The 27,607-nt window shown below is 54.8% G+C and overlaps 2 protein-coding genes across 11 annotated transcripts in view; both read left to right on the top strand.

Annotated features, from left to right (window-relative positions):
• The window catches only part of ST3GAL3 (ST3 beta-galactoside alpha-2,3-sialyltransferase 3), a 181,250-nt gene extending 163,144 nt beyond the window's left edge, over positions 1-18,106 (top strand). For 8 of the 9 annotated variants that reach the window (XM_041421553.1, XM_041421556.1, XM_041421559.1 and 5 more), the window contains 2 exons: positions 1,537-1,683; positions 13,917-18,106. In XM_041421553.1, coding sequence (XP_041277487.1) covers positions 1,537-1,683; positions 13,917-14,006 — 237 coding nt within the window. In that variant the 3' untranslated portion in view covers positions 14,007-18,106. The remainder of the gene's footprint in view (positions 1-1,536; positions 1,684-13,916) is intronic. The other variant, XM_041421557.1, reaches the window with a different exon arrangement.
• Positions 18,107-20,864: 2,758 nt separating this feature from the next.
• On the top strand, positions 20,865-27,568 carry ARTN (artemin). Of its 2 annotated transcripts, none has more exons than XM_041421294.1 (4): positions 20,865-22,144; positions 25,281-25,351; positions 25,476-25,665; positions 26,040-27,568. In XM_041421294.1, exons 1-4 carry the CDS (start codon positions 22,099-22,101, stop codon positions 26,474-26,476), a joined length of 744 nt encoding a protein of 247 aa, XP_041277228.1. In that variant the 5' UTR covers positions 20,865-22,098; the 3' UTR covers positions 26,477-27,568. The 2 variants fall into 2 exon arrangements, with proteins under 2 accessions (XP_041277228.1, XP_041277229.1); XM_041421295.1 differs by having other exon boundaries at positions 21,063-21,198.
• Positions 27,569-27,607: the final 39 nt, after the last annotated feature.

Here is a 27,607-nt window from a genome sequence, read left to right as displayed (position 1 = left end):
ATTTTTTGGCTGCCAGTGAATTAACAGTTAACTGAAGTAACTAGGATAAAACCAGTATTGTTTTTGTGAGTATCAATTGAAATTATCGGAGAACAAAGTTACTCTGCTGCTTTTCCTGACATTTAAAACTGGAACAGGAGGATGTAGGAAGGTCTTACAGAGCACATTTCAGGTGTGCTCTATTACTGTTGTGCTGCAAATATTTGGACCTAATGTCTCATTTATTTAGCCATAAGCAGTTTTTGCCTGTTTGTTTTCAGATTAGAGTAATTCCAATGCACTGTAGTGGAGCTCTACATAGCACACGAGTTGTGCTCCCAGCTCTGCACATCTCAGCTGGGATATGGGTGGCATTCTTTGCTTGGAAAACATTTTCCTTCAGACTGCTCAGGCAATCAGAAGTGAGCAAGGTCATGTACTGACAAAAAAACAGTTTCTTTGAACTAGAAGCAGAAACTCAAAACATTGTTCCCAACCTTTTTGAACATGCAGTAGCATTGCTCACCAGTTCAGGGTGAACCATGGTACGTGAAAAATATAAGAGTGCAGTTGGTTTCTACATCTCAGCTAGGAGCTGTCACCCTTGGTGACTGTCTGAGCATGTCCTCTGAATTTGTGGTATTTCAAATACGGCCAGCGTTGGACACTCTACAAATGAAGATGTGGGTGGATTTCTCAGCCTCTCCCTAGCCCCTGGGGCAAAGTTGCCTCTGGATTTATCTGGCTAAAGGAGAGCTAGAAAAGTCAGTGGGCTAGGATTTTACACTGGAAACCCTTTGCTGTCCCAGCAGAGCACACAGGAGGAGTTCTAGCTGTGCAACACTGCTGTCACGGTGCCAGAGCCCAGTGAAATGGGAAGGGCTAAGGCTGGACATCAGTGCAAAGGGCAGGTCAGCAGATGGGAAAGGACAGTTGTGGCATGCCCTGGATGCTACCACCCATCTCTGACTGGCTTCCCACTGCTCCTTGTTTTCCCAGTGTGTGGTTTGGAGGGAATGGCACAGGCCACAGTGCCCCTTCACTGTCAAGGTGCCCCTGAGAAAAGGAAAGGGTCTTGGAACACACTGACTGGTATCCTCTCCACCTCCCAGAGGTGTTTAACAACCTTAAACTGCATTTGCCATCAGTGAATTAAGGTGTTTGTGCCGTTCCTCAGTTTTGCTCCTGTGTGGTGATCTGTTTGGGATAAGTATTTTTCCTTAGCCTAGCTGGAAGCCAGTAATGCACTGTCTACATCTGTTTTAATTTCAGAAAGCTAATGTATCCACTGTGATTCATCCTCCAGCTCGTCTGCTGCCCTGTTCTCTGGACAGCAAAGCTGTGGAAGGGGAGTCTAACCATTTGCACTAATTCCTTTACAAGCTGGAAGGCTATCAACCCTGCAAGCTGGCAGGTTGAATATGGCCAAATACCACATTCCTGATTTTCTGCTTACTATCAGCAGTGCCCCCGTGAGCAGAGGCAATAAGAGGAAATTTTTGATTATAAAAATGGCAACCTGCTAATGACTTCCATCCCTGCTTTCTCTCCTCTCAGAACATCCCCACCTTGGGAAGCGTAGCAATAACCATGGCGCTGCACAACTGTGATGAGGTGGCGGTAGCTGGCTTTGGCTATGACATGAGCTCACCCAATGCACCGCTGCACTACTATGAGAACATCAAGATGTCTGCCATCAAAGAGGTAGGGAGCTCCTGCCAAGCACATCCTCCTCCCAAGCCCACCAGCTACCTTGACTCCAGAGCCTGACTGGGATTGTGATGTCAACTTACAGCTGTCCTGTGTGGATCAAAACACAGCTCCGCTCATGCATTTGCTTGTAAAATTCTAAACATTCTCCCAAGCTCAGTGTATGTTAAAAATGGTTATTACTGCTGGGAAAAGTTCTCTGGAATGTGTATATAATATAATTTCTTCTTTGAGTGGCAGGGAAACGATTCACATAAATGTTAGCTCAAGGAGTGTGAAAGGGAGCAATTCTGCTGTGGGGTTGAAAAGATGCACCCTCTCCTGCTTTGTGATCCATTGGATTGCTCTCTAATCCATAGGCTTCTTTTACGAGTTGATCCCCTCCTCAGGCCCTGGAAGCATGGGGGAGGTGAGATCAGCCTGTGTACCTGAGCTCTCAGCTGACTGTTCAGCAGCACCTCGCTGGTGTGCACACCACTGGGCTCTGTGGAAACTGCTCTGTAAAGACAGGTCCACATTAAACACATTTTCTGCTGCTATCACAGTGAGACAAACAGCATTTTTGGAGGAACAAAAAGCTCTCATGTTGGTATAATGCAGCAATATGGATAACTTCAGGTCTATTCATTTCCTGTACCAAACTAGAGCAAACTTGGACACTGGTCAAAGCTTCTATAGTGGGAAAGTTTGCTGCTTTTATGGGAGAGCTCCTTCTTTCCCAGCACAGATGTGACCCAGGTCTTCCTAAGATTGCTTCTCCCTCTTCTCTGGGTAGGGAAACTTGCTCTATCCTACTCCACAGTGTGAAAAGTTGTATTGTTCATGGACAGCAGCTGTCTCCTGGCACCTGGCATTTGCTCACCTCAAGGACTTCACCACTGATTCAGACCAGGAGGGAAGCTGGGAAGTTGTGTTTTTCCAAATCACAAGACTGTACGTGTCTTAGTACTCTCACAGGCTGCAGGCTGCATGACCCTAGGCAGACTGAGAGGAATTATAAATCAATGATTAGTCAGCTTGAGAAATGAGAAGAGTGTGTCTAATTATCAGAGTAATGAGACTTTGAAGCATGAAGCTCTCAGCAGAGGCTAAGGGAACAGAGTTTAGGAAAAGGCTGTGAGGAGGTCCTCAATACACCAAGGGATTTGACCTTGTGGTGCTGAGGTACCTTCTGGGCCTGTGGAGGTGGCAAGAGAGGTGGCTTAGCTCAATGGTGCAACCATGGATTTAATTAGTCCTTGCTGGGAAAATTAGTGCCTATTTAAGGATTTAAGGGGTATGTCCAAAGAAGTAAATTGAATTGAGCTAATGTCAGACTTATGAAATCCCTGAATGGAAAATAGCTAAGGAAAATAACTTTTGCAGTAGTAGAGGAGGTATCACCATCTGCTTATAACTGTTGCCAGAGACAGGACCCTGGGCTCCCCAGGCCCAGGTCTGAGGCAGTATAGCTGGTCCCTTAGTATTCCAACAAAGAGATGGCTAGGCCAGAGTGAAAATGGCTACAGATGCCTGAATCCAGCAGTGAGCACGGAGACTCTTCAGGACAGTTTCAGGAAAAGCTTTTGGTGTCACTGTTTTCAGTCTGGTGAATCAGCTGCCTTTGGTGGAGAATCACTCTTGCCCAGTTGTTCCTCCTGTCCCATAAGCATGTCAGTCCCATGGTCAGCTTTTAGACATGGGGACAGCCACAGCAGGTGTCCTTGACAGGCTTGTTTTACAGCCTGGTATGTGTCTCTGTCCTCAAGGACACCACTGGAGCTAACAAGAATCAAATCTTCTTTTTCTTCCTCCTTAGACGAATCAATGGGAAAATTGGCAGCTCTTTTGGCAAAGAGTTGGTTGAAGTTGCTGGTCCACATCACTTGGACCTCTGATTTTGGAGGCCAGCACCCCAAATGGGATCCAAGGCCACTGGAAGGCTGGAGGAGGTCACTCTTGCACATTGTGTGGTCTCAGGAGCAGACATTGCGTGGCACAGAACAGTTAGATGAGGATGAATGTGTGAAGTCTCCTAGAGAGAGCAGCTGGTGCCTGATTTGCCAGGCCTCTGCTGTCTGGAAGCCATCAGTCATCATGTCCTGTGCAGAGGTGAGGGAGCGTTGAAAGGTTCTGGTGAAGCCCCAGTAATTCAGATGTCAGTGGATTTGTTTCTGCAGCTGGGGCTGTTGTTGGGAGCTCTGCAGCCCTGTGGAGCTGGTTCTAGGAGGAAGGTTCCTGTTCCACTTGAAGGCTGGTTACCTGATATGTGTCTGTCCATCCAATCCTCACATCCTCACCCACGGGCTCCTCTTACATTTCACTGCCCTGGTACAAGAAAAGCCATCTGTTCCCAAGTATCAATAATTAATGCTCCTCCTGCCTCTGCCCCTCCCAATATGACAAATTGTTTGTGATATTGTGGAATGTGAAGAGCAAAGAGAGGATCACATTTCTTTCTCTCCTATTTAATATTAATGGTAGCTGGTAATTGTTAGTCATCTGAGGGTGAAGTTGAAAGGTGAAGGGCATAATAGCTGGGTTGTGTCTTCTGCAGTTGCCTTCAAAGAATGCAGAAATAGAGATTTGCCCCACTCCAGGCTGGAAGCACCTGCTTGGTGGTAGACCTGCATGCAGCTTGCAGATGGGGAGGCTGGCACCTTGTGCCAAACCTTGCTCATGCTATTACTGAAAGAAGACTGACCCAGAGCCAAGTTCCACCAAGGATTTGTTTGTTCCATCTGCTCTAACACCCAAAGGTCCAAAAGCATCCACAGGATTTTTCTCAGTGTTACTTTGGACCTCTGGGATTGTGTCCAGGCCTAGTTCTTCCTATTTCAGCCTCTAAAGGAGCCAGTGAAGCAGGCTATACCTCGACATTATGCAAGTATCATCTTTGTCCTCTGGCCTGCAGACCCCTGGAGGCTGGAGTGTTCATTCCTAGGCAGGGGAACGGAACAGGTTTGCTTAACACAGCATCATCACAGCACTGAAACAGCTGCAATGGAATACCATGAACCCCTGCAGTTTGACCAGGCTTTGGTGGGGCAGAACCTCTGTTTCTGAAGTTCAAATCTCCTCAGTGACTGCCAAGCTCCTCCAGCCTGAATGTCTGAAAATCTTCAGTGTTTAAGCCTAGAGAGCAGCTGCAGGGAAGCACTCCAGCTCCACCCTGAAAACATCACTGTCTTTACAGAGGAAATGTAAACACCAGCAGTGTCCTGGGCCTGGAGATGCCACACATGTATGTTTGGATTGTGGGGGCCTGTTGGGTAATATCCCTCTAGCCCCTTCCCTTGCCTGGTATCTGCAGGGCAAATGGGCTTGCTGGTGAGCAGGAGTCCTCTCAGCAAGGTGTGTCACTGATTTACACTTGAGGCTGCTTGACATCTCTCTGGACACCCTTGAAACCCTGTGAGTCATCTCCAAGGAATTTGTTCTGATTATATAAAAAAAGCCAGCAAAATGCACTCACTTGCTCATGGCTGGGTGGAGATGCCTCTCCCATGCCAAGACTGAGGTGATAAAATCTCTGTGGAAATGAATCTGATTTTTCCTGTTGCTCTGTGGCACTGGCAGCTGAATTTCCAAAAGGAGAATCAGGCATACCCAGTCCATAGTTTAGCTCAGCCTGTGCATTCCCCACAGGAGTAAAAGCTCTCAAGGTCCAAGATTGTGCTGCTCTTGCTACCACAGAAGTCAGCTGCCTGCACTGAGTCTTCTAGGATCCCTACTCCTGAGGGCTGGGCAGGCATTTCCTGCCCCAGAAGAAAAGGCTCTGCAAGGAGGGAGATGCACTGGAGCTTGATCACTGTTAATGGTCAAGGAGAAGTGTATGGTCCTGGGACTCTGTTCAGTAGTATGGCTGCAAACATGTATGGATTTTCCTGTGCTTGGGAATGCTTTCAGAGTGAATTTCTCTAATTTAGTACTGGATAGCTTCTTTGCCTTCTCTCCTGGGTAGCTCGGTGGTACCTCATACTCTGGCCAGGGTATGTCCAGGCAGAGCTGGTGAGGAGACCCTTTTCCGTTCCTCAGGGTGCTCTGGAGAGCTGGAAGCACACTGGGGTGCTTTCAGTTTCAGGTGTGAGCTGGAACATCAATGCATTTGAAAGTGTGCCTCAAGGTCAATTCTTCTGTCTCTCAACTGCTCCCCATCATGGCTGGGGTGCAGACTCCTGGCCTGCCCTTCAGCAGATTTCTGGGTGGTGTCAAGACAAGCTTTGTTCTCTGATCTGTTACTGGGACTCCACTGCCCAGCAGACCCAGTGCTGTTGTATAAACCCTCACAGGTGATTTTTCAGCTCCTATCTCATCTCTTTGTTTTAACTTGCAAAATGCAGAATGGCCAAATGTGTCATCTCTGTTCAGTTACTATTTTCCCTAATCCAAATAATTTTGCAACAGCTTTTGTCCTTTGCCTGCTTCCATGAATGCTGTGCAAAAAATTGAGTCTTTGCCAAGGTGTCTGCTCACTTGTTTCTGTTTTCATGGCAATGAATCTATCGGAGCTGGATTTTCATATACTTTATTGTATTTTTATGTCTTGCTCAGGTCCTGTAGTGCTTCCTGTCCAAGCACTCCATAAAAATGTATTTTTATCACAGGTCACTGTCTTCTATTAATGTAGAAGTGTCAGACCCACTGGGAACATAGTGAAGGAAACGTGGAAATGGTGGTGAGGAAAAGGAGTAATTTTAAAATAGAGTGAAATAGAAATTATTTAAGGATGGGAAAGTGACTGTTTAGAATAGTAAAAACAGATCCATAAGGAGTTTATGAAACTGAGAGAGCAGGGGGCTGTGCTAAATCATGGGAACGAAGCAGAAGACAGGCTCCCAGCATCCCTCCTCCATGTGCTCTGCCCCAGCACAGTCTTCCCAAGCCTCATGATCCAGAGGTGAGCTTCTATCCCCGGGCATTTCTTGCAAGAGCAAGAATGTGAGCAAGGAGTTACCTCAGGTGTTACAGGGAGCATCCTGGGCTGTCTTCTCAGCAGCTGGCTGCAGACTGCCTCACACACTTATGAGTGGCAAAAAGGGCCATTCATGGTTAAAAGCCACCCTTGCTCGTGCAGAGCCTGCCTGCAGTGTTTGTGTCCCAGAGTGGAGCTGCTGGCAGGTCTCCTTTTTGCTGGGGAAGCAGGTCAAGCACCAGCACAGCTGTTGGAGGTGTCAACTCCTTTGATACAGCTGTGCCCAGCACCTCAGTGACTCATTGCCTGACCTGAGGGGGAGGTGGTGGGGCAGCCTTTGATGGCTTCTTTCTGATCACTGGCCCCTTCCCCAGCAGGTCTTTGTGGGATGCTGAGGACACCATCTTGTAACACTTCTCATTCAGCCTGTGTAAGGGCTGTCACAAGGGCCAGGGGAGGTGGCCTGCAGCATGCAGTGACACACAGCTTTGTCTCTGTCTCTCCCCAGCAGCAGCTACCTCTCAGAATAATCCACAAACATGGAGTTTGGAGTCTTGAACCATAAAGGCACAAACAATAGTGCTTTATCATCATCTGGGCTCTCTCTGTGAAGCCGCCTTTTGCATTTTAAATCAACACAAGTTGCTTGGGAGGGGGTGGTAGGGCTGCTTCAGGCTTCCAAGTAACTTAAAGTTTGTGGTAGCCAACAAGAAGAACAAAACTCCTTTGAAAGCCGGGCAGATGTCTGGCGTGGTGATTTATAGAGTGAAAACATGGCTATTGGAGCCTGGCTGATGAATTGTGATTGCAGTACAAGGAGTGGTGCAGACTGAAATGGAGGTCAGCATTTGAGGGGGAGGTTAGGGGCTGGGGCAGGGGCACCTCTGAAAGGGCAGTGCTTTTTCTTGGGGCCGGCAGTGATGACTGATGAAGTTTATACATTTTTGTCTTTGTTTAAAAGCCACCTGTTTGACAGCGTTGGGGCTGAGCAAAGGCCTCACATGCTGTCCTGTGCATAAGGACTGTGTGTCTATGGAACAGAAATCTGGAAAAGATTGTTGGAATAGCAGCCCTGACCAGAGCACAGGTATTGCCTTGTTCAGAAGGACAGAAGTACTGTGACACTCAGGGTATCACTGTGCACTAAGAACAGCAAGGAAAGTATGGCTGTAGAATGGACAGAAACAGAATTGGGGTTTGGACAAGTTCTCTGTAGGAGAAGGCAGTAAAACATCTACAGAGATGGGTTAGAGCCCAGCTGCTGAGCCCAGCATTGAACACAGATGTCTGTGGGGTGCTGGGTGCCCCCAGAAATGGCACTGTCATGGACGTACAGTAGGATTGTCAAAAGGAGAAGAATATCTGTGTCAGGTATTCCCAGACACAGTGGCTGGCACAGCTCTTCTCACCAGCTGGGAAGGCACGAGAAGAGCTGTGGGCCTTCCACTGCTGTTTTTAGCATGTATGAAGACCTTGCAGTGAGACATTTTAGCAAATAGCCTTTGATCAAGTGCTTTCATGGTTAAATTAAATGGAAAGTCAACAGAAGGGATGATATAACTCAGATTTTGCTCCCAAAAGGAGGGAGCTTGATAAGCAGGGCTGTGTATAGACTCAGCAGTGGTGGCGCGGTGCTCAGTGGAATTGGGACATGCATGCAGACTCTGACCTCTCTGGATTTAGGTCCAGCCTTGGAGAATGGGCTACTAAAAGCACATTCACTGAAGAGTTCATGGACTCATTGTAGACTTGAAGTCTTGTTTGTGATAGTACAATAATTATCTGTGATTCATATTTGCAGCAAGGGGAAAACTGGCAGAAAAAGGCTGGGAATATAACTTCATAAAGAGCTGCTTCACAGTGGTGTTAGAAGTAATAGAGGAGTGAGGAAGAGCATCAAAGACTTCACTCCTGATGGCTGGAAGGGACAGAGATAAAGTAGAAACTGGCAAAAGTCAAGTTCAGTTAGATGTTGCAAAGGAAAATTAGCAAATACTGGACAGTGTCGCTGATAAACAATTAATAAGGAATCAAGGAAAGAATTATCAGGACTGACATCCAGGGAGGTGAAGGAAGCAGAAGGATTAATGTAGGAACCACATGAATATATATATTGCCTCTATCAGGATGATGTGATGAATGTGAGGGAAAGGGTCGCTTATGGTTAGAAGTTCACAGAAAACAAAAATTACTGGGTCAGCATTGAAAGGCAAAAGCTGTTGAAGCTAATGCAGTAGGTGTGAGAGCCCAAGAGATCTCTGTTCCACTTTGAGCCAATTAAGCTGCAAGTCCAGAGGAAAAGGTCCACAATAAATCTATCAAGTTCCACAGGATTAGCTTGTAGTGGATATAATACCTCTTTTTCCCTTCTTCTTTTTTTTTTTAAATAGGAAAATAATCCTGTCAAATTCAGAACTCTTAAACCAACCTCAGAGGTACTGTTCAGAACTTCAGAGCAGAGTTTAAATGAAAGAATATTTAAATCCTGAAAGCAAACACAGCATGGATTTACCAAAGGCAGGTTACAAAAACTAATTTAATATCTTTATTTGGTTAAAAAGAAAATCATTCTTGGGACAGAGGAAGTGTAGCGCTCCCGCCTGTCAGAAGTTCAGGTAAGCGTGCAATCCCGTGCCTCGTGAAATATTATTGTTAGTTAAGCTTCAGAGGCCAGGCTTTGGTGCAACACCTGTACATGAATAGTCTCTCTAAGAGAGAGCACAAAAAGCAGCCCTGAATGGACAGCTGGGAGTTCCTCTGCAGGAGGTCATGTTTAGTGTTTGCTGTAATGATTTTTGGCACAGAAGGCAATGGTGTGCAAGTGGAATTTGTGATGAGACAAAACCAGGTGTGGTCAATACAAGGGAGGATCAAAATACCATCCAGGAAGGCCATGAGCACCTTGAGAACAGGAGTGAATTGGGTGGCATGAAACCTACGGTTATGAATGGAAGGTCATGCTATTTGGAGCAATAACAGACATTTTGACTCTAATCTGGGATAGCATTATTTGGCAATGGCAGAGGAGGAAAGTGCTTAGATAGGTACAAATAAATCACAAAATAATTCAGGCTGACTGTTACTGAGGGGAAAAAAAAGACAAATACAACTCTGGAAAGGCTAGAGGAAAGGACTTCTTGTTAAGTGAGGGAATTGCCTCTGCATGAGGCACTGGTGAGCCTTTTTTCCTAGCTCATGAGAAGTAAATCTGGAGTAAATAGGGGCAGAGGGAGCTACTATAATTCAGTGAAATTTCCCAGTTTTCATGGTGTAAATGAACAGCTTGTTTTGGTAGAAGAAAGGTGTTGCTTGTTTAACTTGGTAAAATGAAGACTGAAAAGAGATACAGTTTCTCGCTCTGTAAGTGTATTAAAAGTTAGCAGGAGTGAAAACAGTTGTTTGAAATTTAAAGTTGATGTAAGAACGGCCATAAAGGAGCTGTGAGTAAATCCCCTAAAGACAAGAAGATGAGGGTGCCCAGCCATCCCTTTTGTTTCAGTACATGTGAATCCCAAGTGGTTTCAAGCAGAGTGGGGCAGTCTGATGATGAAAATTAAGCAGCTCTAGAGACAAGGCAGTGAAGGTTAAAGACAAAGATAAATTAGCACTGGTGGAGACTGGAAACTGACTGTTGCCAGTGAAGCAGCACCTCTTGCTCTGCTCTGCTTTCTGTGCAGGTTTTTGGGGAGAAGAGCTGCTGACGTGCAGAAATACAGAGGATGTAACAGAACTGAGAAAACTCCTTCTCTACAACTTGCTGTTTTACTTGAATGCATTCCTCATTGACTCATTCTCTCTAATTTAGTGTTCCTGTATTTAAATCGCAGCATGCTTGATAAGACTAACATGGTCTGAAGCTGGGGCATTCCCCAGTTGTAATTGATTACAGACAGGGAGCTTACCTTCCTCCTGGATTTGTCTCAGAAACATTTGCTTAGGCTTAAAATATTCTACTTGGCTTTCCTTGAAGTGACAGATGATGTTTTGTGCTTCTTTGTGGAATTGTCAAGATAAAAAGGATAGGTGGTTTGGGGCCACTGCATTTGCATAACCCTGAAAGGTGGCTTTAACTGATGATAAATTTTCATCTAATAACTGTGACCAAGCACTCAGAGCCACTGCCACCTCCCTGGGATAAACAGCCATAACAGTGCTGGCAGAGTAACTCTGCTCCCTGTGCTTCGCTCTCCATGGAAAAAGCAAACGTCCTCTACTCAGAGACAGACCCAAAGCACAGGAAATCCTAGCCTGATCCCTGGAGAACAAGGGGTCTGGAGCCTCCTGGGATGTTCCTGTTGGAGCTCTCAAAGTTCATTGCTCCAACCATGGGCTCAGGCAAGCAGCCTGCTTGATTCCACAAGTGGAAGCTGCATTGGATGCAAGCAGCAGAGGAGAGAGAGGGCAGAGCCAGTCTGCCAGGTTGCAGCCGTGGTGGTGATGTGCAGGGACAGGAAGGTGGAGGTGACAGTGAATATTCCAAACTGCTCCATCACTGTCTTTGAGGTGCAGATTGACAAGAAAAGAGGTGGAGTTTTGTGCTGGCATTGTGTGCTATTTAAGGTGCATACCCGTTGTGCTATTTGAAGTGTATGCACCCTGAAACCTTCTGGGGTTTAGGGTGTATTTTTTTGCCTTTTCCTGTCAGAGCAGTGGGACTGAGGTGCCTGCTTTCCTGTCAGTTTTGAGAAAAGTGCTCTGGCTCTTGTCCCCACTGCCGCTGCTAGTGCTGGAATGCAGTTTCCTTCATCTGATCAGCTTGGTCTGTCAGTGGGATGAGTGAGTCCCTCTCCTGTAATCAGTAACTGGAGCTGGTGTTGAAGACATGCCTCATCCCTCCTGCCCGTGCTGCTGTCGGGCGATGGGGGAGCAGCAGTGCACGGAGTGCCCTGGTAGTGCTCTTTGGGAGGGATGAAAGCGTGTTCTCACGAGGGAACCACTTCCTCTGTGGGCTTACATTAACCACAAAACATCAGAGAGTACTGATGTGGACATCACTAAGATCCATGGATCAGGTGGGAGGCTGAATGGCCTTTCATGTGACTGTCTGCTTGTAAAAAGGAATTAGTGGCAGTGCCTGGGGTATGGATCAGCCTGGGTGCTGAAAATCACAGTTGGTAGATCTTGCCAGCAGCTTTGTAGTAACTGCTGGAGCCAGACCTAGCAGTAATGTGAGAGACTGACTTTGTATCACCCAAAGTTTTGTTATCTACCTCCTGAACTTAAATTCCTGCTCCACTTGTACTTTTCACAAAAGAGATTTCCTCCTGCCATCAGATAAGGTGCTTGCACATGGCCTGAGGTGGCATTTTAGGTGGTTTGAGTTTGCCTACACATGGCTGCCTCCCCAGTTCATCTGTACAAAAACCAAAAACTGTTGTCCTGGCCAAAACCAGTTGGCTTCTCAGACTGTGTGATGAGGCTGAAAGGCGTGGAGGAGGGCTCAGATTGTGCTATGAGATCTCAGGCTCCTGGTGCTCCAGGCAGGTTTCAACAACAAGCCCAGCCAGATGCAAGTGAATGCACTGAGACTTGGTGTCCCAGCGTGGCCTCTGTGCCTGTGGGCAGGAGCTCACCCACACACTCAGCTGCCTCTGCCGGGGCTGAGCCTTCCTAGCAAGGGGCTGGTTGGCAGAAGTGACACTGCTGCATGGCAGGGGCCAAGCCCAGGGCCCCCGGCTGATGTGCCACATGTGGAACTGTTTCCAGCACATTGAGGGATCCTGGCTCTGGCTCCAACGCACGCTCAACCCTGCTCTCCGAGCTCTCTCTGTGCCACCATCATTCCCACTGCTGCTTTCTGGAACTGATGCTTTTTTCCTTTTACAAGCCTTTGTAACCCTCATTCCTTATTGTAACCCAGTGCCACTTGTCAGTTTCTGCTTTTATGTTAGCTGAAGCCAAGCACTGTTTCAGGGCATCATCTTTTCAGTTTAGAGAGATGGCCTTATGCATTTCCAGAGTCCCAAAGAGCACCAACACAGCTCTCCATGTGTGGTCCTGTTCCCAGTAGTGGTGTAGCCTTTCCAGCATTCAGGTAACAGTGTCACTGGAAGCAGAGGAAATCAGACTTCTTTCATCTGCCTGAAGTTTCTTTAGCAGCTTTAGCTGTTGTCATTCCTGTACACTGAGGGGATGGAAGTGGCTTGTAAATGTGCAGTAGCAGCAAGAAAGGTATTTCCAAAATCTGCTGGATATCTAGAGGGGGACCTTGAACCTCTTGTCAACCTGCTGTGTGCATGTCATGTGTGGGGCTGTCAGTGCCACACAGCAGTCATGGCTGAGAGCTGCTTGCCCCAGGCAGGACAGGGCAGGATAAGGAGGATGACAGGAGAGCCACATGCACACTGTGCATGATGAATACACCAGTGCCTTGCAGGCAGGTGCCCATGGTTTGGCAGCGGGTAAACTGGATTTCAATAGCTATGACAGGGTGCCCTCAGTGGGCTCATGGGGCTGATGCTTTGTTGGTTTGAGATCATTTCAGGAAGGATCCTGTAGAGTGATTTTGACATGGTCCAGATTGTATTTAGAGTTCAGATTACCTGCTGACCAGAGCACTGTGCCAAAATCATGTACCGTGATTCTTGTCCTGTTGGAAGATTTTAGGGAAAGTTGCTTTTCCCTGTTATGCCTTGGGCTCCATGGTGTGACAAACCACTTCTTGCTTTCATTAAGTGCTTCAGTAGTCCCAGGACAGGTGAGTGATGGCAGATGCTGTGATCCCAGCCCAAGCCTGCTGCAAGGAATACATCTGGGTAGGCTGACGCCAGCTATAGCAATCACTGCTCTGAAGTGCCTGCTGTGAGATGTGGCCATTTCACCCTTCACCCTGTATTAGTGCAACCTTTAGCATGTGGTTTCCTCTTGACAGAGCTAGCAGAAGCTAGGGCCAGCTTTGATGGAGATGGTCTTGGGCTGTTTGAGCTGGATGCACCCCCATGGCCTGGCAGGGTGCTGTGTGTGGTGGGTACATGTCCTGCCATTGTGTCCTCTGCCAGCTCTGTTCCCTGGCACAGACCATCACCAGTGCTGTGCTGTTGGACTCCTGTGTACAGTAGTTTGGGCGGGCACATCTCCCCAAAGGACCTGGATTGCCCAGATCTCACCATGTCAAAAAACTTCTCCCAGCCCACAGGGAAGCTTTCTACCTTAGGTACACAGGTCTGACCCTGCTGACTGTGTCAGCTTTACATAGAAGGAGGTCCTTGGAGCGCAAGGGTTCTTCTGATCTACAGCAGGATCTGTGTCCTTGACAGTCTCCCCAAGCATGAGGGACAGGAGCATGCTTGGCCAGGGTAGTTGCTGACCTCCTGTCTCTCTCATTTTCTTCCAGTCCTGGACGCACAACATCCAGCGGGAGAAGGAATTTTTGAGAAAGCTGGTGAAAGCCCGAGTCATCACTGACCTAACCAGTGGGATTTGAGTGGCTGCAGCCACTGCATCCAAGGGAGGAGATGAAGACATGCTGCAGCTCTGGGAGCAGGCACTGGCAGCCCCTGCAAGAATCCCACCTCACTGAAGACACACAGAGATGCCCAGGTGCTCTGGGAAGACCCTCTTGCATTGCCAGTCTGCACGAGGGTTACATCTGCCACCTCCAGGCCTAGAGCTGGCAGGAGGTGGGCAAGGGGCTGAGTGGACAGTTCTTGAACTCTGCATCGCAGACAGATCTTCTGCATCCTGAATTAGACAGGAAAGACTCGGGAGAGAGAAGAAAGGTTTGTGAATAAAATGATTAGTGCCAAATGGGAGGTGATGCTGCCCCAAGGCAGCAAAGCCTGAATGTACAAAGTATTATTTTTTAAAAGACTCTGCTGGAACCATACTAGAAATACCAAGGTACAAGGCAAAGTCTGCTTGCGCACAGCCCTGCGAAAAACCTGGTCTCTTCATGCTCCATCTGCATTGTCACCAGCCTCTGACCTTTCCCCAGGAAAACAAATCCATCCAAAACTTCGGTGTCATTGGTGCTGCTACGATTCAAAGGGAGAATAATGGCTTCCTCTCATTCTCCACTTGGAGCTTCTGGATGGAGATGAGCATGGGTTTGTTTTTCTGCATTTTTCCTCGCATCCTCCACAGAGGCAGCAACAGCAGCCACTGACTTGGCTATGTTTTCCATAGCCATTTGCTCTGCCTCTGCCCTGACCCCGAGGTGGAGCAGTGAGCTGGTGGCTTTCTCCGCCTACAGCAGACCCTCCCCACCTTCCTGCCTGTCACAATGCAGAGGAGCCTGCCCCGTTGTGCTCAAGGCTTTCAGGCCTCTTGGTTTGTGCCTGCTGTGCAGGGCCCCTGAAGAGTCCATGCAGACTTGTGTCACTGTTTCTGGACAGCATCTCGCTTTGGTTTTGTGTGGGAGGGGAGTAATTTATTCTTTGGAAGGAGGTCAGATCTTGAGCAGAGATCTCAAGCTTTACAGTTTGAGAGAAGACTGCTGAAGATGTTTGTTTTACGTTCCAGACTCAATCATGTTCCCTATTTAAGCGATGTGTGACCTCAATGATGATGGAACCTGATGGGAACTCTCACCCTCTGCTCGGCCCCTGCTCACTCCATTTCCAAGCTCCTCCTGTGCTGCTCTAGCACTGCTGCTCCTCCTTCTCTCAGGAGCACGTCCTTCCTTTGCCCTCTTGGTCCCAAGATGCACTATTTGCACATTTGATTTGTATACGTATTTCAGAGGAGCTGGAATAAACTGATCAACGTGGCCAAGTGTGAGGGCAGCAGGGTGGTCTCATCCACCTGAAGAGCGTGGGCAGAAGGGAGGTTGCCAAGGGAATGAGCAGTTACATGTGGAAAGTTCCTGTGCTCTCCTAGCCTGGAGCAGGCTGGAGTGCACCCACAGGCACTGTCCCAGTACCTGGGTGTCAAGGTACTGGCACACAGCCAGCCAGTGTTGGGGTCAGTGGAGGGGGATCCCAGAGGGATGTGGGTTGGGCTCATGGTCCTGACACTGTGTCTGACATAGCCCAAGGATTGCGGTCTGCCTTGCTCTGGACTGAAGGAAGCATGACCCTGGCTTGGGCAAGGAATGCTCAGAGCAGGGTGAGCAGGGCTCCCCCAGACCAACTCTGCACCTTCTGACTTGCAGGGACTGTGGCTTTGGACCTGAGACCCTCAAGGGGGTGTGCAGGAGGGGCAGGCAGTGATCCAGGCGTGGGGCAGACCAGCAAACTGTACAGAATGGTTTGAGACCAGGCTGCAGGCAGAGGCAGCTCCCAGGACATGGCACTGAGTGCTGCTTACAGAGCTGTGTGGGATGCCTCCCTCAGGAGCCTCTCCTGCCTGCTGTGCCTGTAGCCAAGGAGCTTGCTCAGGGGCAAGTCCTGCCCAGCTTCTTGTTGTGGCTGCTGTTTCCCTTGTCATCTGGGAGCAGCTCAAAGTTCCTGCTGCTTCTGGGCTGCAGAATACATGCTGGGAGGCTCTCCTTCCCTTTACTCTTCCCGTGTCCCATCCCCACTGCTCCAGCCTCCCAGCCAGGCAGTCCCCGTTCACCCAGGGACATGCCTCCTTTTAGGATGCTCTGTCAGGTTTGCAGCAGGTTTTTGAGCGTATGCTATGGCAGATACTCCTTTTAAGTATCTCCCAGTTTGTTTTTCCTTCTTGAGGACTCCAAGGGACTGAATTTCCATGGCTCTCACCAGGCAGCCCTCCCTTTGCAGTTCCTGGGTGTCAGCCTGGACTTGGGACCATCTTCTGTCGAGTCCCAGCCATGCTGGCAGGGGAAATGCTTGTCTGGGTCTGGCTGAGGTTGTGGCTGGGGAAGGGTTGGCACCCACTCTCTCTGTCTTGGTGCTTTAAACAGCTGCCATGAGAGCCCTAGGGCTGTATCCATGGGCTGCAGTGAGCTGAGATGGCAGAGTGAGCAGCTGCATCTGGAAGGAGGAGGGAAGAGCTTTGGTGTCTCTGCTGGGGCCTCCACAGAGGATTGTTCAATTGCATTATTGAACACTCAAAGCTCCAGGGCACTTTCGTCCTCCAACTCACTAGCTCCAGGTCCAAGGACACAGCATGGCCACTGCTCAGCCTTCCCTATCATCCCAGCTCCCCACCACAGCCATGAACAGGTCCTGATGGGAAGCTGACCCTACAGACCAGGGACATGACTCCAAGTCCTTCCCTTCACCTTGACAGGAGTTTCCAGGCAGAAGAGCCCAAGTTGAATAGATGAGTGCATGGCCCGGAGTGACTGTGGTGGGTCAGGACCACCTGCATGTAGAAGGAAAAGAGCATTTTGGGGACCAAGACTCTCCTCTGGCTCACTGACACCAGAGAGCAGCCCATGGCCAGGTGATGGGGCTCCAGCTCCAGGAGCAGTGCACAGCACTGCGTTTTGCTCCTGGGTGCTGTTCTTTTGGCTGCCTCCCCACGTGCACCTGCAGCCACCTCCCGCCCTCGAAAGGCTGCAGTCCTGGCAGCTCGGAGCGGTGCACGCGGGTCAGAGCAGGGTCAGTGGGACGGATGTGAGTCTTGGCCTCTCCCTCGCAGTGACTCACCTTGTCAGATCGGAAGGGAGAGCCCAGGGGAATTCTCCACAGCCTAAATATAGAGCGGGGTTGCCTGGTGCCTCTGATGCGCTGTGGTGCAGAAAGGCCACTCGGGTGGCAGGGAACCTGCCTAGAGACAGCCCAGGGAAACACAGGGAGATCAGGGGCCAGTGACCACAGTGGGTTTTGCTCCAACTAGTGCACAGAGCAGGTCTGGGGAGCTGCAGGGCAGCCTGCATGTGCTGCTCTGGAGGACAGGAGGTGCCGGAGAGCTGCTGCTGCTGTGCTGACCACACCATGAGCTGCGTGTGCACGTGTGTCAGTGCCCACCACACTGGCATTGGGATCCCACCACCAGCTCACCCTGTTAGGCCTGGCCATGCTGTGGCCTCGGGCTCACACATGCCAAAGGTAAGCACCATGGCCAGGTAGCATGAGGCAGGATGGGATCCAGCCCAGCATTCCTCATCCCAGCATCTCTGGGCTTCCAGTGTCTCCTTCCTTGGAGGGAGAAGTGGAGAGGCCCTGCCTGGCCATGCTGTGCTGTCCCTCAGTGTGAGCACTGCTGGGAGCAGGGGAAGGTGTCAGGACAGGGCCATCTGTGTTAAATGGGCCCAGTTGGGTTGGGTACAGGCAGAACTGGACACGGGCAAGGGCTTCCAGACTGTTTGGCAGGGAGGCATGCCGAGCTCCACGGGCACCAGCACAGCGTGTGCTCTCGGTCTGAGCGTGTCACTCGCAGTATTAGAGACGTGTCCTTCAGTGCAGGAGCCCCTTTGGGGCCACAGCCCAGCCCCTCTGGGCCCTGGCTCCTTGCACAGCCTGCACAGGGTCTTGAAAAGGCCAGTGCATTCGCCGGTACTGTACCAAGCCAAGATGCAAGAACTCAATGAGTTTTTAAAATTAGTTTTAGTTTCTGCATTTTTTTTAATTTTCCCTCTAGGCAGGGAGGGTAAGAGTCTTGCAGGCTCCTCCAAGCCGGCTTATGTCACATCAATTCAGTCATATCACAGAAGCAATAAAGCTATCAAACAAGCTTGGCTGGTCTCTTTCTTCTACTGCCTTGGGCATTTTTTATGGGAGGCAGAGGGATTCCCCTGGCTGGGCTGTCCCCCCTGCCTGATTTCACTGCTGACTCCTCTGGAACAGTAATCCAGCTGCCAGGAATTGCAGCTGGTCAGTGCCACTGTCCTGGTGCTGGGGACAGAAGAGGGCTGTGCTCCTCCTTGCAGGTGACTTTGAGGGGTGGGAGAGGGGATTGTGGGTTGGGTTCATTTAATGTTGGAAGGCACAAGCATCAGAGCTTGTCCTGCCTGTGACAAGCTGCCTGTGACTGTGCTGTCCTGGGGACTCCCTGCCAGCAGGATGTCTTCCTGCCAAGGGTCACAGCAGTGATTGGGCTGGGTGCGGCCCTGACAAAGGCAGGTGTCCAGCCAAGTGACCTTCTCACCACAGTGTCCTGGAAAAGGAAATGGTTTAGGAAGCCAGGGACTGAGGCTGTGTCCAGCTCTCATACCTGCCAAGTCCCAGCTGGGAGAGTGTAACCCCTTAGGCAAGCCCTGGTGATGCCACCAGGCTCCCAGAGCCACAGGATGTGTTGGAGACAGTTCCATGGCTGGAGGCACAGGAAGGCTACTTCCAGGTGAGTGACTGCCCTGCCAGACCTCCCAGCTTCTCAACAAGGGGTGGGTTGTTGCTAGCACCAATGGGGCACCAGACAAGCAACTGCCCAGCCTTCCCTGATGCATGGTTGCAGGTTTGAAGGAGATGCTGATGCTGGAGCAGCTCAAATCCTCCTTCCATCCCTCCTCTTTTCCTAGCATTTAAAGAGCAGGGCCACCACTGCCATCTGGCTGAGCCAGCCTCAGGGATGGCCCATGCCCTGACCTGGCCGTGGGAGGGCAGAGGATGAAAAGAACACAGAGCCTGGAACCAGGGCACACAAGGACGTTCAGGTCAGCTGAGACAAGGAGACTTGTTCAGAGATATCCCTGAAAGAGCCACGTCACTGCAGAGATGGGACACAGCCTGCGTCACAGCTCTCTCCCACGTATGTTTTGTCACACCCAGCCATGGCCTCGGACAGCAGTCATGATGTGCTCAGTCCTGCCATCTGGCTGGTCTGCATTACCCCTGTCCTGCCACATGCAAGGGTGGCACCTTTAGGGGCAGATGTCACAGCAGGTCCTGGCTCGGCTCAGCAGGGCTTATTCCAGACCAGACAAGGCACCTGGGGGCACCCCAGCCCCAGGGCACAGGAGCACGGGCTGGCACAGGCAGTGCCCTGGGAGGTACCAAGCCAGGCAGTGCCAGCAGCAGCCAGGGAGCAGCTCACCCCTCTGTCTGCAGCCCTGTGGGGCTGGAACCCTGCCCTGCACCCCAGTACCCTGTGCAGCCTGAGCCGTGCCCAGCATGCCCCAGGGCAGAGCCAGTACTCATGGGAGCCCAAGAGGGGAGAGCAGTGCTAGGATTGAGGCACATACTTGGGACATCCCCTGCCACCATGGTTGTGGGAGGACAGGGAGGAGGTGCTGCTCGTAGGACATTAGTGGAGCTGACAGCAGCTGCAGGCTTATGTCTCCCAGGACGAGAAGAAAGGGCAGAGGAGGGAGCCAGTGCCTCCAGGTGTCTGGGATAGCAGCCTTGAAGGGGGCACACCTGGAAGAGGACAGAGGCCAGGCTTTGCACAGCCACCCCTTCCACATGACTGGGGACACTGTGGGCTCACCTGTATGGGTGCCCTGGATACCCTGTGCCATGCCCCACATAGCCCCCTGCACACAACCAGCATCACATCCTCTGAACTTCCTGGCTGTGTCCTGGGGACATGAAGACCTGCCCAACCTAGGCAAGGTGGGAGGGGATGAGGCAACCCCTCTGCTGAGCCAGCACCCGAGGCTGTCTCCAAGCCCTGAGGGTTATTGGGGGGGAGGCAGCCCTTCCCTTCATTGGCAGCCCTCTCTTCCTGGGCAGCTTCCCTAGTATGGGCAAGGCTGTGGCCAGACGCAGCTCCATGGGGACAGCCAAGCAACCTGGAACAGGACATGCCACTCACATTGAAATTTTCCAAGCAGGCAGCTGCATTGATCTGTAGCCCTGCAAAGCAGAGGATCCTATTCCCTGTCACTCGCTCCCAGCTGTTTCTCTACTGCAGGGATGCACCAGGGCCTCCAAAACTCTGCTGGGCACTGCCTCAGATGTCCGTGAGGACATCTCAGACGGGAGCAGCCCCAGGCCGTGGCTGTGGAGCACCAGTCCCACGGCACAGACCGTGCTCCCACGCAGTGCCACCAGAAGTCAGGGAGCCACCCATAGCCACAGACTAGGTCAAGATGCTTGTGCCAGGAGAGGAGTGGGGGTGAAACGGGGGAGCCGGGGCCAAACGGTGCCGCTTCAGGGCAGGTAAAGCAGCAGCTCCGGGCCGCGTGCCACCTCCGCTGTCCCTGCTCGCGGTGGCAGGGACGGCTTAGTGGGCGCCGCCTGTGCCCGCACACTCCGTGGCAGGTGATGTCGCAGGAGGACGCGGGAGTTGTCACCCCCGCGCCGGATAATCCGAGGAGATGAGAGCAGGCGAGGCGGCGGCTCCGCAGGTGGCTGCAGGAGCGGCCGTCCGACCCTTCCGCGGGGCTGCCGGGCGGCGGGAAGGAGTTAAAGCCACGCGGGTGGCCCGGGGTCGGGGCGACCTGGGCGTGCAGCCGTGGCACAGCCGGCGACCGAGCCGCTGGCCCCGCTCCAGCCGGGGAGTTGCATAAGCCCGGGGAGTAGCGCCGAGGCGGCGGAGCGCCGCCGGGGCAGGTGACACGGCCGGCGGCACAGCGGGGCGCGCGGCCCGCCCGGGCGCCCTCGGTCCCCGCAGCCATGAGGGCCGGACCCGGGGGGCTCGTCTGGCTCTGGGCGCGTCCCGGCGATCAGCTCCGGCCAGGGGAGCACGTGTGAAGCGGGGCCGAGCGGAGGCGGCCCCGGGATTTGGCACGTTCGCAAGGAGCACTCGAGAGCCCCGGGATGGACGCGGAGGGCCCCGGGCGGTGACGTAAGGACTCGCACGGGCTCGGCTCCACTCGCCAGCCGGCCCCCATGTCCCCGGGGCCAGCGGCGGCCCCGGCGGAGGGAGGCAGGGCGGCGGCAGAGGTAAGGAGCCCGGTGGCGGGCGGCCCAGCCGAGGAGGAGCGGGACGCGGGGCGCGGAGGCCGGGAGGCCGGACTCCTCCTCCGGCGCGGCCGGACACGAGCGCCAGGCACACCGGTGACCCGAGTCAGCTCGGGATGCCTGGGACGCGGGCCGGCCCCGCCGCTGCCGGGAGCTGCCGGGACAGCCCTGACCCTGCCCGACAACCCATCCCCGCCGGATCCCCACGTGTGCAAGGGTCCCCCGCGGGGCTCTGCCCTTCGACGCGGGGCGTGGGGTCCCCGCGGGTCTCTGCTCCCGGAGCGCTCCGGGAAGGGCTGAACCCTTTCCCGAGGGTGTCCGCGTGTCCGTCCTGGTAGCGCTGTGATCGGGCTGTCGGGGCAGGAAGCACCGATCACAGGGCGTCCGTCCGTCCGGGCAGCGGGTCCGCCTGCCCGGGGGTCGGCCGACGGGCAGGTGGCGGTAGCGGGGGTCGGGTGCCTCCGGGGATCCCGGTGCTGTTCCCGGCGGGGTGCGAGTTTCCGCGGGAGCTCGGAGGCGGTGCGGATCACGGCGAGAGCCGGTGCTGAAGCGGGTTGGTCTGCGGCTCCTGCTGCTGGCGGGATTCCGGTGCCTTCCTGATCCCGGTGCGGTCCAGGCGCCCGTGCGGGTCGGAGTCTCGGTGCCACTACGAGCGGATCGGGGCGCCGGTTGGTATCCTGGTGCCAGTGTGAGTCGGGGTCCCGGTGCCGGTGCCCGCCCCGCCGGTCAGGTGACGGTGGCTGGAATTTGACACCGGCAGCGACGACGGGAGCGGGATGGAGCCGCCGGTGCCCCGCACTGCGCGTCCGCCTGACGCCGCCGCCACCGCACCCCGAGACGCAGCGGGAGCGGCACCGGGAGCAGCGGCGGGAGTCGGAGGCGATGCGGGGCAGCGGCGGCCCGGGGGATGGTCCCCACCGCGGGCACGGTGAGTGCGGGCCGGGGTGGCGGGCGACAGCGCCCGCCCCAGCCTGCCGGCGGCCCCGAGTCTCGGCGGAGGCTCGTACCGGGACTACGGGGGGGACGAGGGTAACCCGCTTCGCCGCCCACCTCCCGGCAATATTCGCGGGTCGGTGAGGGGCCTCGGGCCGCCCTCGGGCAAGTCCCCCCCGTTCGGCTACCGGGGTACCGAGCCTGACCCGGCGGCGGGAAGCGTTGGGGGCCGCGGCGGGGCCGGGGTTCCCTGCCGGGGCGGGGAGAGGCGGCACCCCGCTGCGGGCGCCCGAGGGGCACGGGGACGGACTCTCCCGCCTCTTCGCTGCGCTCCCGCCCGGCCCGTTGGGCACGTCGGACAGGTGTGCGCCCCGGGCGGTGGGCAGGCGAGAGGCAAGGGACGGGGGTACCCTGAGCCCCCCGGCTCTGCTGTCCCTGAGTTGGGGCCGAGTTTGGTCTCTGCCGTGTGTCCCGCGTGTCCGAGCCCGGTCTTCTAAGGCTTTGCGGGGCGGGTGCCCGCTCCTCAGCATACGTGGGGTTGATTTCTGACGCCCATCACTTCTTCTACCACGGTCAGCTCGAAGGGATGCAGGGCCTCCGCCGGTGCCCGCAGGTGTCCGAAGGGGTCTCTGGGCATCCCCCCGCGCTTCCAGGTGGGGCTCGCGGCTACAGGGCTGACACAGCTACTCCGAGAGCCGAGACACTCACCGCGGGCCTGGGGCACCCGCTGGGCCCGCGTGGATGCACTTCGCGAGTGTCTGCTGCCTCCCCCGGGGGCCCGGTGCAGCCACGGGACATGCCGTGAACAGGGCAGGCAGCGGGGCTCTCGCCGGGCTCTGCACGAGGGAGTGTGAGCTGGCTTGCTCAGGGATTGCACCAACAATTGCTGTTGTTTAGCCCCGGGCGGGGGACACATGTGACGGGGGTCCAGATGCGCTCACATAGATGAGCTCGGTTCCGACCCTGGGAAAAAACCCTCCTGTGTCTATGAATCGCCCGGCAGGGCTCTGGCAGCCGTGTCTGGGGGAGATCCAGCCAGATTTCCTCGTACGGGGCATGGGGGTCTGCTGTGGGGTGTGCAGGTCTGGCACCCGGTGGGGTGCAGGTGCTCGGCTCAGCCCTGCCCGCCCCGGACGAAAGCAGATCCGAGCGGGGCTGCGGGGCCAGCGTGGGCTGCCGTGCTGCGCGCCCGAGGAGCTGCCCCGTGGACGGGGCCCCGAGTCTGAGGAGGCACTGCTTGTGTTAGTCCGTCGCTTCGGCTCTGGGGCTCCCGGTGGCGAAGGGAGGCTGCCCTCGTTCGGCGCCCCGCCGGCAGCGCTGCCGCTGCAGAGTCCGGAGCCGTGCTGCCGCCGGACGGGAGAAGCCTGAATTGCACCGGCTGATCCGACCCGACCCGTCCCGTCCCGGCCCGTCCCCTTCCCATCCCGTCCCGCCGGGACGCTGCAGCCGAGGGGCCGCAGCAGGGCGGCCGGCCGCGGAAGCGAGGACAGGGGGACAAGTCTGTCCCTTTCCAGCAGGGCGTAGGGACCCTCGCCTGGCCCCTCCGGCGGTGCCGGCCTGGGAAATCCATGACCTGGCGGCAGCGGCTGGCGTGGGGCCACCACGGGAGCGAAGTGCAGCGTGGGCTGTGTTTGCCCAGGCTGGGGCGGCTGGTGCGAGCCCTGGCGGCACCGGGAGCGCATCCCGCCTGGAGGGGACAGCGCCCATTGCAGACCCGTGTCACAGTGTGGCCAGTGCAGGGTGGCATCAGATTCCACAACTGGGACTTGGGGACCATCCTCTGAGATGCTAGAGGGACTGCAAGGAATTATGTTTTCTTCTTGTTCCAGAAGTGCCCAGGCATGTGCTTTCACTTATTTTTTTGGTCAGGAGCGCTCTGCTCAGCCTGTCCCTGTCCCCCATTGCTTCCTTTGCCATTGAAGCAAATGGGACATGTGGGGGCAAAGCCGAAGTCACAGAGGGGGACTTGGGGACCATCCTCTGAGATGCTAGAGGGACTGCAAGGAATTATGTTTTCTTCTTGTCCCAGAAATGCCCAGGCATGTGCTTTCACTTATTTTTTTTGGTCAGGAGCGCTCTGCTCAGCCTGTCCCTGTCCCCCATTGCTTCCTTTGCCATTGAAGCAAATGGGACATGTGGGGGCAAAGCCGAAGTCACAGAGGGGATGGAGGAACTCTTGAATGCAGAATGTCAGTAGGCTCCAAGGGTACAGTGCCATCCTGAGAGACAGGATATGCAGCAGATGGGACAAGAAGCTACAACCACTTTTGGAACCACTTCTAAAGTCCTTCAAAGGCAGGGTATCCCAGCTTTGGACACTGGGGCACCCCTGCACCGCAGGGGGGAGCTGGGGAAAGAGGTGAAGATGTCCTGCAAATGGGAGTTGCCCCAGCACCTCCTGGGAAACATCACTCCCCTGAGACCGTGCTTGCTGCTTCGCTGGGACCACGCACAGCAGGGATGCAGTGCCTTTCTGCATGTCAGGGCAGTGGATGCCAAGCTGTGGTGTTGGGGTGAATGACTACAGTGAGCCCAGCATGGTGCTCCGTACCCTGCCAGGTCCCCACAGGACGTGCCTGAGCATCCTGCCCCTTGCAGTCCCACTCATGCAGGCTGCTCAGGGGTTGTGTGTCCCAGCTTGGCGCAGGCAGCAGCCTGGGGAGCCAGCATGGGGCCAAGGGGTGGCTGCACCCAAGGACCCCGTGCTAATGGATTTGGAGTTTCCAAGGTCAGGCTCCCACTGTGAGCAAGAAAAACATTCCCAGGGAAGGGCCATGGGAAAGGGCCCCCCCGTGCAGCACTCCCAGCCCCAACAGCTGCCTCACAGCCCAGCCTGGCATCCCAGGCTGTTCACACGAGGACATGGCTACATTGCCCCTGAGGAGATGTGCTGTACAAAGGCTGGGTTGCCCAAGCTGCCCAATCTCTTGGAAGGGGTGTTCGGTGTGGTGAGGATGCCTGGCTATGCCAGGAGAGGAGAGGGGTAGGGGTGCAAGAGGTATTGTGAGGTTTTGGGGGGCGAGGGAGGGGGTGGCATGCTTGCCCAGGGCAGGGAGGCATGTGACAACTCCCAGCCAGGCAGCTTTATACCCACCCTGGGTGGGCACTAACCCCAACTTCTGTACTTGCAGCTAGCATGGACCAGCGACAGGGGCCACCAGAGCGAAGGCCTGCAGGACCTGCCACGCACCTGCAGCCCAAGGTGAGCCCAGGTCTGTCTGGCTGCAATGGCCAGGACTACCTGACCCTATCCCCAGCTCATGGAGCCTCATTCCTGGTGTGAACCCTGGTCAGGACTGACCCTGCTGTGCTGTGATTCATTGCAGGAGGGGACACTGTGGGGGTTCTTTGCCATCCTGTCTCTGCTGGCTGGGCTGGCCACAGGCACCCTGCGAACACCACACTGCAACGAGACGCTGGACGCAGCCCCCACGCCACGGGGCACGGCCACTGCCAGCCTGTCTGCGGAGGACGGCGTGGAGGCACCACTTGCCGCTGCCTGGAGCCAGCTGTACGGTGCGTTTTGGGACAGGCCCCCCAGCCAGGGCGTGGTGGTCCCCTGTGTGGGGCGTGGGCAGGTTGGGAGCTACTGTGGAGAGCCCCAGCCCATGTGGGGCTATGGCTGCACTTTTGGGCTGGGCTGAGGGGATCTCAACACACAGGGCCCTGAGCTTCATGCTGGGCATGTGGCAGAGCCCTAGAAATGAGAAGATGAGAAGATTCTTGGCTGGAAGTATCTTCCCACACACCTACACACCCTCTCAGGCACCAGCCATTGCCACGGTGGGTGATCAGGAGGGATCCGTAGGTCACAGCGGGAACCGGCAGGCTCAGAGGGAGGGCGATGGGTGCAGGATAGGTCATGACAGCGCCATCTCCTCCATGTGCAGGGGACAACGCGACAACAGGTAGCCCAGGCACCGCAGAGCTGGCGGAGGACCTGCTGCTGCGTGCTGAGCGCTCGCCGCCAGGTGCCAGCAAAGCCAAAAAGCCGGGGATGAAATCCCCACGGCGCACCCGTGGGCGCAACTGCCACATCCGCAACCTGATGGTGAAGGTGCGTGACCTGGGCCTGGGCTTCAACTCGGACGAGATCGTGCTCTTCAAGTACTGCAGCGGGTCCTGCCACCGGGCACGCAGCAACTATGACCTGACGCTGGGCAGCCTGCTGCGGCAGCAGCTCATCGCCCCGGGGCCGCAGGAGCGGGTCCTCAGCCACCCCTGCTGCCGACCCACCCGCTACGAGGCTGTCTCCTTCATGGATGTGGAGAACACATGGCAGACAGTGGAGAAGCTCTCAGCCGCTGAGTGCAGCTGTATTGGCTGAGGAGGGGGCCGCTGGCTTGGCCCCAGCTCGACACATGCCGACAGACTCCAGCTTGCCACATGCAGTGGCACTGTTGCTCAGAACAAGGGTTTGGCAGAGGCCGGTGCCCCTGTTATTACGTGGCCACAAAGAACCGAGGTGAGGTGGAGTCATGACTGGGGTGTGGGTGGCCAAGCCCGCTCCTGCTCAGTGCCAAGCAGCTGGTGCCAGCGGCTACATGGGGTCCTGCCCAGGTGCCCTGGCTCAGCCCTGGGAGACTAGCTGAAGAGAGTATGGATCATCCCCACCACTCCCAAGGGTCTGCCAGCCCAGGGTCCATCAGCAGCACTCCTGCACCTGTGCTCCAGGGGCCAAGCACCACCCAAGCTTCAGAGGGGGCAAAACCTCCGTCCCCTCGGGCACGCTGGGATCAGTGGTGCAGGGGAGGGCTGTCCCTGAGGACAGGGATGCAGTGGGGCCAGTTTGCACCAGAGTGGAGTGGGGGGTCTGCACCCGGACCAGCAGCAGACCCTAGTATTCCGCAGGGTGTTCTGTCATAGACACCCGTTGGGACCCCCACCCCTGCCTGGTTCCCAGGGTAGTGGCAGGGTCCCCGCGCTGCTCCGTGGTGCTGTGGCACTAAACTATTTATTACTCTAAATTATTTATTTATTGTTCTCGAGCGGCAGCTCCTATTTATGACTTTGGGCCCCCAGCGGCCGGGTGTAATTTAACCCCAGCGCTGCACCGAAGCCCTGGGCAGCGCCCCGTGCACCCCGCATCCTTTTTCTATTATTTGTAAAATTTGAGGGATAAACTCTATTTTTGTACAGTCGCCTTTTCCTGTAGCAATAAAGCGATGGGCTGCGCGTCCAGCCCCTGCGTGTGCCCGTGATGGGGACGGGGACGGGGGTGCCCCTGAGGCGGCAGCGGGAGGGTGCGGAGCGGCGCTGCGGGCGGCTCCCGCGGCACTGCCCGCGGTGCCGGTGCGCGGTGCCCGGCAGGGGACGCGCGTGGGCCGGGACTACCGCTCCCGGCGTGCGGCGCGGCGCTGCGGCAGGTCCTGGGCTGCCCGGCCGCGCCTGCGGGGCCGCGGGGAGAGGCGAGGCGGGGCCGCGGAGAAGGGGAGCGGGGCGCTGGGGCTGCTCGGCG

The sequence above is a fragment of the Onychostruthus taczanowskii genome, unplaced genomic scaffold (assembly GCF_017590055.1).
Source record: "Onychostruthus taczanowskii isolate IOZ18803 unplaced genomic scaffold, ASM1759005v1 scaffold7, whole genome shotgun sequence".
In the NCBI taxonomy this organism is placed as follows: Eukaryota; Metazoa; Chordata; class Aves; order Passeriformes; family Passeridae; genus Onychostruthus; species Onychostruthus taczanowskii.
This window is presented reverse-complemented; position numbering and strand designations above follow the sequence as displayed.

Excerpts from the sequence above, each read along its gene's own strand:
- ARTN (XM_041421294.1), top strand. The coding sequence starts at position 22,099 with ATGCGGGGCAGCGGCGGCCCGGGGGATGGTCCCCACCGCGGGCACG. Across the intron at positions 25,352-25,475 it reads CCACGCACCTGCAGCCCAAG|GAGGGGACACTGTGGGGGTT; the intron begins GTGAGCCCAGGT and ends GATTCATTGCAG. Across the intron at positions 25,666-26,039 it reads TGCCTGGAGCCAGCTGTACG|GGGACAACGCGACAACAGGT; the intron begins GTGCGTTTTGGG and ends CTCCATGTGCAG.